We start from the raw sequence: 11,740 nt of genomic DNA, 5'->3' as shown, positions 1-11,740 counted from the left end.
AAGGTAGATACGCGAGTGGTTAATATATAAATAAGCTCGGTACACGGAATACTTTAGCGCGGCTCTCATCCATCTCTATGCAGACTTTGATTGAAAAGGAAGCTCTCAGCTTGGGAAACTTGTTTGTAGAAAAGGCCAATGTGTCATCGCAATACTATGAGCGAATCATATTGTTGCTTACCCAAACCGTTTACGGCCGTGAGACTCTTGGTTGCCAATAGAATCCTTGATCACATGTCTATAGGTTGTATTAGACTCGGTGGCTTCTTCTTCCAAACAAATTCGTTACACAGATTTCTGGCCATTGGTGCAATGTCACAACTGATTGTTATCATGCAGATGATTACTACCAACTAATGCACTCAGTCTAGTCTTAGCAGGTCCCAGGATTTGTTTATCGGTAGCAGATGTGTCAAATATATGCCAACCCAATGGTTCGACGCCACAATAACCATTCTTCACCTGTGCTTCCGAATACGATACCGACACATGCATAACATGGGCAGCTTCCCTCAGTTGTCCTCCCTTTTCAGGAGATAAATCCGAATCCAGTGAGAACTCTGCTGGCATCAGCTGAAATCTGACTGAAGAATGCTGACAACCATAACAAATCTGACAATATATAGATTATCATGGTGCAAATTCCTACCACGAGGGACTCGTTAGAGAAATGATCGACATCGATATCCAAGGAATTTGATTACTGCTTCGAAACTATTGATATATCTATTGGATTGTGCAGAAACTCGGAGAAAATTCCGTGTTTTGTTTTCAATTGTGGTGTACGACTTTTGAAGAAACATGATCCGACGGTTGTCTTCCGGGAGCCTAGATCAAGGCAGCACGCTCCATCTTTCGAACCATTAGGAAAACGGTAAAAGAACAATTGGTCCTTTGAGCATGAAAGATCGCAGACATAATGTACAGGATGATCTCGACGGCGGGCAGCCAGCTGGCCATGGATCTTGTTCGGCTGGCCGAAAGAAAAAAAACCTTGCATATTGCCCAGCCGGCGAAAGACTTTGACCTGCTGTATTGAGACCCGTTCACATATTTATATTGGAAATCCCACAGTATCCATGTTGACCCCCAGCCTGCTCCGCTAAGCTTGCGAAGTCCACAATGAACACAACAATCTACGAGCGTCGTAAAAGTGTAATTTCTGAGAACATCACATGTAATCGATGTGCATTATCTAGATTCTAGAAGATAACTTTGCAGACATAGCACCGTATCTGCCTCTTCTTATATCAGCAACCATTCATCATTTATTTGGAGAGGTAGGAGATCTTAAGCTGGAGCCTGGAGGTGAATGAGTTAGCCTTGAATCCGTTGCAGTATCTTGAACCATAAAATTCGGAGTATTCTCTCCGTTTATGTCCGATAACGCTATTCAAATGCAAGTGAAATCGGCATGTATTTGGTAATGAGGTGACCAGAAACCCATTAAACATCCATAGATTAGGGTGGCTATGATGATACTGGAAGAATCAGTCGCCAGATCGATACTTAGTAGGATACGAGAATAGGCTGAAGGTAGAAAATTTCTCTTCACAGGTATAATTTCATTTTCTTGAGCGGGAACAGGGGCGCGATAGAATCAGGAATAGAAGGCGAGGACGTGGAGGTACACGCGATTGATACTGACGATGTCGCAGACGTAGATAAAGCAGATGAAGATGATGTGGGTTTGGCTGATTGAATCGATGGAGCTGAAGTTGTCAGATTGGTGCTGGCAGTTATAAGCTCTCGGTCGCTCGTGGTAGTAGTGGTGGAAAGAGATGTGATTTTCATCAAGTCAAGACCGACGAACTTGTTGTAAAGCCAGAAGTGTGAACAGTGACCGATACTGATGAAGCTGTGTATACTAAAATACCTGTGCAGCAAACAGAGACTGTAGGCGAAACAATATCATAGCCGAGCAGTGCCGCGGCTATGAAGGTATGATAAGCTTCATGTTTCTTTATTAATTAACTCAAATTACAACTCAAAAGTGCTCTTGTCGTGTGTATTTTCCTCTACAAGTATCTCATTTGAATCTTAATTTCACTCATAGAAAAATGCTGCCTTGCCTTGCTGCCGACCACTAAGCTGAAGAATGTGGCAATCTGGCCTGCTAATATAGCAACATAGCTGCATGGAGATTTTCTCAAACCCTTCACATCAAGCAACGAAAGTAAAACAGCAGTGGATTAAAAAAGCGTTCTCCTTACAGTCTTGAAAGGTAGACTTGGAATGGTATTTTTCAGTTGCCTGATGAGAACTTTTCTTTACGACCTTTCCACTATGGAGCGCAATTGTACTAATCGCCATCGAATTCATGAAACTAGAAATTTCTTAGGTTTGAGCCACTTCTGAGACTCGATAGCAGGCTTGCAATTGATAAAGATAACAATGCAACTTGACATAATGCTGTATGGGATATTACTGGATCATGACGTCTTAAAGCAAAGAAGATATAATAAAAGGGTCGAAATGAATTTAAGCTTGATTGAAACGAGCATCTTCTTGAAATCTGCTATGATTAAAAACAAATAAAATCATTTGTAGAGCTTGGCAGTATGGATGGTATATGGCAATGGCCTGAATAAACCCATATCGGATCGCGGATTTGGCCTGGCCGCAGGTTCACGGGATCGAGATCTAGGCCAAAACGGCCAAACCTGGGCAAATTTAATAACTTATCGATTAGAAAGTTTGCTGCGTTGAAGGCGGCTCTCGAAATTCGGAAACTCCAAATCTTTAGTTTAAGCGCGGTCAAGCATTGAAGTCTTGTGGATTGTAACTTCCAGCTGAGAAAGCTAAGGACTTTAACTTCCCAAGGTATCTCAATCAGCCCACCCTTCAGGTAATTGTTACCTTTGATGTGCGCAGGGTCTGGGGAAAATCATGCGCGTGCAATGAACTCTGGTGATACTACATGCAGTGGTGTAGAGAAGCTAGATATGAACTCGGAAAAGGAAGAACAAACCCACATCACCTTGACGTTCCAGCAGAAAACACTCTTCCAAGCTTTCATAATGAACACCTTGGAAGTTGACCCAAGCCCACTCCTGAAACCCAATCCTGTTCATGTTTGAAGAGAGCAGTTTCAATACAGCCAACATCCACGGAGGTAAAGCTACCACACAAGATAACCTCCATTGAATTTTTGGCATGTGTACCTTCGCAACTGTAGAACAGAACGTGAAGCTATTCCACTGAATCAAGGAATTATCCGCAACTGAGGATAGTCATAATAAAAACTTACCTAGTCCTTTGAGATGTACATATTTTCGTCATTCGGCCCCAAACATATGAGATTGCATCTCTCCCTCTCCCTTTCCCTCTCGCCCTCTCACCTTTTTTTGCCATGATCTATCTCCTCGTCGCAATATCTCCAAGCTTCATGATAGAAACGATTGATTAAATTATGGAAGCCAAGATTACTAAAAGATTTCTATCACTGGGAGATAGACATATTGCGAGTGGTAACAAGTGGGAGAAGTCCATGATTTGAGGTTTGTTTTGTTTCTTTAACAATTTTGTTCCTTTACCCGGGCTGGGTAAACTTCGGCACGGCCAGTGGTAACCATACCTATGGTGGTACTAACACATTAATAGAATGGTTCGTACCCCTGACCGACACCCTAGCATTTTTGTGGTCACAGCATCTACTAAGTTAGCTATCTACTATATCACCCCAAGATCTCTTTTTTGGCCCAAACACCCATTTACACGTAGGTAAAGCTTCCTTAATTATTACATCCTTTTACTCGAGCGTTCTATGAGATACACTTTACCTTCATAAAGTCAACGCGATTATGGTAATTTGCCGTGTTATGGGTAATATAAATATTGATAGAGATGATTGAGAGCCAATGAGCCTCACATGCATCTAATCCGACCAAAAACTGTTCAACACGACATAAATCCGTTCGAGTGTCATGTTATGTAGTGATACTTGATATGGACTGTCGTACGCTGTGAGATGTAAGTTTTGAGATGATGATCGATGCAAAGTCTTTCAATTTGGTCCTCCAATGTTAAGGGAAGGAACAAACGGGAGGCGATGCTTTCTCTATTTGAAATCGGGGAAAATATCATACTTAAAATACAAGCAGGCACCTGCCCTTATCGATATGCTGTGCAATTACTGTCTGTTTCTTTCTCAGCTTACATCTCAGTTACAACCTATCTACAAAAGACAGACGTGGATTCTTCTATATAAAGAATCTGCAATTCAAGTCAATTCAAGTCAACCCTTTCACATTTTCTTCACATTCTGACACTACTCTCTGTATACGAGATCAAAATACGGACAGCCATGATTCTAAACTATATTTACAGTCCATCTGTGACACTATTTGTAGCATTCGTGAGTTGAAACTATTGTTCTTTGGATTTACTTGATTTTGCTAACTCACAATAGCTTGTCACTTTCGTAGCTGCCTCTAATGATGCTTTTCGAAACGAACTTACTACTTCACAGGCTCTGCCAGGCACTTGGGTATCTCAAGGATGCTATGTAGATGTTGGTCGGACATTGTTTGAAGGAGAGTACATTGACAACACAAATATGACAGATGAATCGTGTATTTCATATTGTACCTCTGAGAGCCTCAACTATGCCGGAACAGAGTATGCCTCAGAATGCTGTAGGTTGCTTCCCGACTTCCAAATTTTCGATATACAAACACTAAAATTTCATCCAGATTGTGGCAATAGTCTTGCAGCTGGAGCTGGACGTGCGCCAGCTTCAGACTGTAGCATGAAGTGCCCCGGAAATACTACCGAGTTTTGTGGTAAGTCTAATTGTCTTATTGGTTTTATTGTTCTCAAGCCTTTCTATGCAGGGCTAACTCGTTGATTTTGCAGGTGGTCCAAATAGATTGAATCTTTTCTGGAACGGTAAAAGTCCACCTCAAACTAACCCTGGTTCTGGACTATGGAGCTTTACCGGGTGCTATACGTTAGTTGTCTACCTAATAAATGACTACCATAGGATCTGACAGATGGCAGAGAAGGTCAAACGGGCCGACTTTTAATATATCAAGTTATAGCTTCTCCCATGACGGTTGATATTTGTACAGCGGCATGTCAAGAACAAGGCTATTCATTAGCTGGAGTTGAATATGCTGATGAATGCTGTACGTATATGATAACACCACGCAAAACGTCTTCTCTTCTGGAAGCTCACCATATTTTAGGGTGTGGAAATCAATTGTCTAACGGAGGAGCTCTCGCACCGGAGGGTGTTAATGGCTGTTCTGCATTGTGTGCAGGCAACTCTTCAGAGTTTTGTGGTGGGACCAATCGACTGGATGTATATGATTTTAACAATACTGTTATTGTCACCGCGCCATTTACTACAACCACAGTTGGAACAGCACCTTCTCCCACGGGTTCCCCATCGATTCAACAAACAGTTGGTGTATATAACTACTTCGGGTGTCAGACTGAAGCTACAAGCGCTCGAGCACTTGCTTCTAAGGCTTCTGATAGTGGAAACATAACACTAGAGTCATGCGAAGCAAGCTGCATTGGTTACACCTATTTTGGAACCGAATATGGACGAGAGTGTCCGTCACCCTTCCGAAATTTTCAACAAAATAACTAACTAATAACAATGACAGGCTATTGTGGTAACACGTTTTCCGCCGGCTCTGTGTCAGCTCCAAATACAGACTGTAACTTTCCTTGTGCGGGAAATGGATCAGAATTCTGCGGTGCTTCCGGAAGATTGACCGTGTATTTGCTAAATAATACTCTAAGCTCCGCAGCTCCTCTTTCCACCTCGTCCACAGTTGTGACAGATCTTCCTACTGGATGGGTCTATAGTGGCTGCTGGGTTGATGGAGCGCAAGGTCGTGTTCTCACGTATCAGCAACCTGACAATCAGAATCTTACTGTCGAGTCTTGTGTTGCGGCATGCTCCGGACTAAATTACATTGTCGCAGGCATGGAGTATAGCTCTGAATGTTTCTGTGATAATCTTGTCGGAAATGGAGGTGTTCTTGCAATTTCACCTGCTGATTGTAACATGCCGTGCAGTGGTAATTCAAGCGAGATATGCGGTGCTGGAAATCGATTGTCCGTCTACTCCTTTGGCAATGTACAAACATCTCAGCTTGCAACTGTTCAGCAAAGGAATTTACCTGGTGATTGGAACTATAAAGGGTGCCTCGAGTCAGTTGCCTATTAATAGCTATCAGATTTCATGCAGGCTGATAGAGTAAAACTTTAGAGATAACATAGGAGGCGTTAGAACGTTCCCCTATCAAATAATCACTTCAAATAATACCGCACCAAATTGTCTTTCGCAGTGTCAAGAATTCGGCTATAATGCAGCTGGCCTCGAGTACGGCTCCCAATGCTGTAAGTCATGATTGCTTTCCCCAAATATCACGTACATTGACATAATCTTCAGTTTGTGGCGACGTGGAGAATGTTGTAACGGCTGGAGCATCATTGATGAGTGAATCTAACTGCCAGGTTGTCTGCTCTGGTAATTCTTCTACTATATGCGGCGGAGATAGTCTCTTATCTTATTACTCATGGGATGGACCGGCGCTCTACAACTGGTCATTTCCAGTGGGCCCAAGTGCTGGTGAACACTCATTCCTTATAGGTGGTGTATGCATACCATTGATGACGTCCCAAATGATTACTGGCAAGGTGACATTCGTTGAAAAGTTCGGGACGGGCGAGCCAAACTCGACAGGCGCATATGAGTTAGATCTTTCAGCAATCGATAATTTTACCCTGGCATGGAGACCAATGCATGTTAAAACTGATGTCTTTTGCTCCGCAGGACTTATTCTTCCGGATATTGCTGGGAGACAGATAGATGTGGGAGGGGTAAGAGCAAATCTTCTCAATAATTCACGAATTGTGGTGCACCCATTGTACACTTTGTTTCTGTGTAACATCTCAAGATCTCAGCTCAGCTTGTCACGCGGTTTTTTCTTACGCTACTTCTGAAACTAATATCATGATGCTGATATTTGTGAGTCTTAGTGGTCCGGTGAATCAACATACGGTGTGAGACTTTACTAGCCGGATGGATCCCTTAATCTCTGGGGAACCAATGACTGGCAAGAAAATGTGAACGAGGTGCGCCTTCTTGTTGCTCGGTGGTACCCCACGGCAATGATTATGGTGCGTCTAACTATCTCCCCGCTTTGAAGTAGCATTTACTAATACCATTACAAGGCAAGTGGCTCAATCTTGATCGTCGGTGGCGAAGAAGGATCGAATGCCCCCGCATCTCCAAGCTTAGGGTTACTCCCTCCAACGGGTGCTCCAGTTCTTAATCTAGACTTTCTTGCTCGTACAGACCCCAATAATCTGTATCCGTTCTTGGCCGTTATTCCATCAGGTATTTTTGTTGCATACTATAATGAAGCAAGAATTCTCGATGAAGTCACATTTGAGACTATCAAGACACTGCCTAACATTCCCGGTGCTGTAAATGATCCGAATGGTGGACGAAACTATCCTCTCGAGGGAGCCATGGTTTTACTACCTCAGTTTTACCCTTATACGGATTCCATCGGAGTGCTCATCTGTGGCGGTTCCACACCTGGGGGCGGCTTCGCCATCGATAATTGTGTTTCTATGCAACCTGAAGCTGAGAATGCTACTTGGGTGATTGAAAGAATGGTGAGGCTTTTTCTTTTCTTTGCACCATGATCAATTGTGCCATCTTAATGATGAGTTTGAACTGCTTTCTGGGTATGATACTAGTCGTCTCCAGATGGGAAGTTGGTTTCACGAGCACATGAAGTACAGCAAGTGTTTTCGGCAATCTTGGGCTCGAGATGATCATTACGGTGATATCGCAGCGGTTGACTAACATATTTTAGCCCTCACGTCGTGTAATGCCATGTTTGGCCTCTCTTCCAGATGGTACAACACTCATCCTGAATGGCGCACATCATGGTTTCGCCGGATTCGGACTCGGCTCAGACCCTAATTTCAACGCTGTCCTATACGACCCCCGCCTACCCATAAACTCACGCATGAGGATAATGGCCAATACGTCAGTCGCCCGTCTTTACCATTCCGAAGCAATTCTTCTTCTCGATGGACGAGTGATGGTGTCCGGATCTGATCCACAAGACAATGTTCATCCAGAAGAATATCGAGTTGAGGTATTCACGCCTCCTTATCTTCTCTCCGGTCTTCCTCGTCCAATTTTTGACATGAACAACACGGATTGGTCTTATTCGCAAATTGTTCCTTTCACGATTACTTCCAACTTTACTTCAACTGCAAATCTCAAATTTTCCATCCTTGACTCCGTCGTGAGCACGCATGGTAATTCTATGGGTCAACGAACACTTTTTCCTCAATTGGCCTGTGGATTTAATAATACTTGTACAGTTACTGCGCCTCCAGATGCACATATTTGTCCGCCAGGCTGGTATATGGTATTTGTCCTCGATGGACCCACTCCGTCTGTTGGGGCATGGGTAAGAATTGGTGGGGATCCAGCGCAATTGGGGAATTGGCCCAATGCTTCTGGTTTTGATATTCCAGGACTTTGATTTATATTTGGTACTGCAATGTTCAGTCGAAGAGATTTGTGAAGTGATGGTATATTTTTTGAAAAGCTGTTGATTTGCTTCACAGGCGGTCATTTCTATCATGAGCGATCATGTATGATTTTTGCTACATTCATTATTGCATTTGCTTTAACCTTGGCTCTTTGTCCATGAATGCCCCTTTGCTTTTCATTTTCGCCCCACACGAAATGGCGGTGTTGTGAACCTGTATATTTAATCAGGATGTGTGCCATATCATCATATGGGCCACTTTAGAAATGCATCAAAATCGAGCTTTTTTTAATATTTATATTTTAATAATTAATTAATTATTAATTATTATTTTTTGAAAGAAAAAGTTATCAAAAATCACAATTAATTTTTTTTATTTAATATTTAGGTTTTTTTTTCTAAACAATTTATTTTCGTTTGAAATTATTATACTTTATGTTACAAAACCTCTTTTTCTTTAATAACTTTAATAATAAGTAGAATTTCTAAAGAAAAAAAATTGGTTTATAGATTTTTTTTGAATGATTTTATTGGCTAGTAAAGAAAGTGCATGGCTACGTACAGACGAATTTTGTATGCAAAATGAAGTGGCCCATATAATGAAATGGTCTATATGTAATTGAAAGGAATTGTTGGTATCATTGAATCTCTCGAACCGAATTAACATTTCACATCCACATTTCTTGCGTTCGGATGAAGTACCGTACATGATTGAGATGAAGTTTAGCAAAAGCCGAGCCGGTCAAATTTCGGGTCGCTTAAAGATTTCTTTTGGATTGGATTGGCAAAGTATGGATTTCATCTTATATTCAGAGCCCAGGAACCTGAATTGGGAAGAAGTCTTCTTTCATCGCGTGCTCGTCGGGAGTGGGATGCCCCGCATTGCGGGGTACGGATCATCCCAGTAGAGCTTTCGGGGCGGGGAATCTTGGGGTTATAACTTATGATGAAATGGGATTGGGACTCCGTACTCGAATATATAATGAGTGGAGAGCATTCATGATTCTGCCTCACTTCTTCCTCTTGTTTCGTTTTGTTCTCGTTGATATGTTTGTGTGCTTATCTTAGTTTGGCTGTTGGATTCACGATATCCGGTTTGTTTCTCCGTGTCTGAAGTAGATACTTCTGGCTATTTGCCTTTCGCATTTGACGGAACGATTTTTCATCTCATAAAGGCTTTTTAGTTCCGCCAGATCCCGGCAAGATGTTCAATCCTATCTTGACCAAGCTGCTTCTTTCGTTGCCATTACTCACATTCGGAACTGTCGCAGCGAGTGCACCTCGAAGTGTCAACAATACCTCATCCCCAACGGTTAGTGTTTTAAACGGTACATACTATGGTACCTATCTTCCAACATACGATGAAGATATTTTCCTAGGTATTCCCTTCGCCCAGCCACCCGTTGGAGCACTCCGTTTCAATCCGCCTCAATCTCTCAATACCACCTGGGATACTCCGCGCAATGCCACGGAGTATTCTCCTGAGTGCATCGGCTACAGTTCCGATAATTGGGTCTTGGGAAACATCATCTCAGAAGACTGTTTAACATTAAATGTCGTGCGTCCTAGTGGTATTTCTCCAGATGCAAATCTGCCCGTAGCAGTCTGGATTCATGGAGGTGGTAATACCGCAGGTGGAGCCATGGATCCCCGATACAATCTTTCATTTATTGTTGCACAATCGGTGGAAGCTGAAACTCCTATTATTGCTGTGAGTATCCAATACCGAGTTTCTGGGTGGGGATTCCTATTCGGAAAGGAAGTTCTCGATGCCGGAAGTGCGAATCTCGGATTCAGAGATCAGAGATTGGCGCTTCATTGGGTGCAAGAGAATATTGGATTTTTCGGTGGCGATAAGAAAAAAGTTACGCTATGGGGAGAAAGTGCCGGTGCGACGGGTGTCAGTTTGCAACTGATCGCTTATGGCGGGAGAGATGATGGATTATTCAGAGGTGCTATTACCCAGAGTGGAAGTCCAGTTGCGGCCAAACGTCTGAGTATTGAGGCTTGGCAACCGGTTTATAATAATATTACCATTGCGGCGGGTTGCTCTAATGCGAGTGATACGCTTGATTGTCTGCGTACTGTGCCGACGGATCAGCTGAGCGCGATCTTTAATAGCTCCGTAACAGCGTCCGCAAGCTGGGGTATCCAGATTGACAACGACTTTGTGCAGAAATCTGCTACCGCGCAACTCCTCGCTGGAGAATTCGTCAAAGTACCTCTTCTCACCGGAAGAAACTTCGACGAGGGAACTCAGTATGCTACAAAGGAAATCAACACCACCGCTCAATTTCTAAGTATGGTTCAATCATCGGGTCTCGACAACGCCACTACAAACACAATCGCAGCATTGTATCCCGATATTCCCGCGGTGGGAATCCCAGCCGCGCTCGTGGGCCGTCCATCACCCAGCGAAGCATCCCTGGGCGTACAGTGGAAACGCTCAGCGGCTTACGCGGGAGATTTGCAACAACATGCGCCGCGACGCCTCATGACCCAATCGTGGGCAAAATACAACGTGAGCAGTTTTTCCTATCGCTGGAATGTATTGGTCAATGGAGTGAAACTCTCATACGGCGCTACCCATTTCCAAGAGGTAGCGTTTGTGTTTAACAATACTGGAGGAGTCGGATACGAGACTGTTGTTTCCCAAAATCCGTTCGAGGGCGAACCGGAAACGTTTGATCAGTTGGCGGTTATGATGAGTGGCATGTGGATTAGTTTTATTGTGCACGGGGATCCGAATACAGGGAAACTGAGTAATGTTTCTTGGCCGAAATATTCGCTTGAGGATCCGAAGAATTTCGTCTTTGATGTTAATAAGACGGGTTTGGCGTATGTGGAGCCGGATTATTATAGGGCGGCCGAGATTCAGTATATTTCAGAGCGTCTTGTTACGGGGTATGGAAGATAGATGGGGAGGGGATGAGTTCGGATTTCGAATGTGGGGCTGGCTGTTTGTGGGCTTGGAATCGAGAGTTAAGATAATAGTGCGTCGATGCCAGCTTGAGATGGTCAGCTTGAGCCTTGAGAGGAGATGTAAGAAGTTATAGAGATGGCCTCCTGGGATTGAATCGGTTGTATGATAGTAGTTACTTCATGACCTAATGCTAGAACACAAAATGTAATGATTTTATAAAGCTGCATAAGATGATGTCGAAGAGCTAATATTTGTATCTCGCATCCGAAAACGTGAA

At 43.2% G+C, this 11,740-nt stretch overlaps 2 protein-coding genes across 2 annotated transcripts; both read left to right on the top strand.

The window, feature by feature from the left end:
* The first annotated feature begins 3,829 nt into the window (after positions 1-3,829).
* Positions 3,830-8,830, top strand: EAF01_004133 (uncharacterized protein). The gene is made up of 13 exons (XM_038912387.1): positions 3,830-3,972; positions 4,104-4,357; positions 4,412-4,637; positions 4,695-4,784; positions 4,858-4,951; positions 5,002-5,129; positions 5,190-5,561; positions 5,616-6,168; positions 6,227-6,357; positions 6,410-6,840; positions 7,000-7,140; positions 7,195-7,644; positions 7,848-8,830. Exons 2-11 carry the CDS (start codon positions 4,307-4,309, stop codon positions 7,036-7,038), a joined length of 2,115 nt encoding a protein of 704 aa, XP_038772071.1. The 5' UTR covers positions 3,830-3,972; positions 4,104-4,306; the 3' UTR covers positions 7,039-7,140; positions 7,195-7,644; positions 7,848-8,830.
* Positions 8,831-9,744: 914 nt separating this feature from the next.
* EAF01_004132 (uncharacterized protein) lies at positions 9,745-11,457 on the top strand (the record flags this gene model as incomplete). The annotated part of the gene is made up of 1 exon (XM_038912386.1): positions 9,745-11,457. The coding sequence occupies one exon, from the start codon at positions 9,745-9,747 to the stop codon at positions 11,455-11,457; it is 1,713 nt and encodes a 570-aa protein (XP_038772070.1).
* Between the last annotated feature and the right edge of the window lie 283 nt (positions 11,458-11,740).

Source organism: Botrytis porri, assembly GCF_014898465.1.
Source record: "Botrytis porri strain MUCL 3234 chromosome Unknown BPOR_005, whole genome shotgun sequence".
In the NCBI taxonomy this organism is placed as follows: domain Eukaryota; kingdom Fungi; phylum Ascomycota; class Leotiomycetes; order Helotiales; family Sclerotiniaceae; genus Botrytis; species Botrytis porri.
The sequence above is the reverse complement of the archived record's forward strand: the minus strand, read 5'-3'. Positions and strand labels throughout refer to the sequence as shown.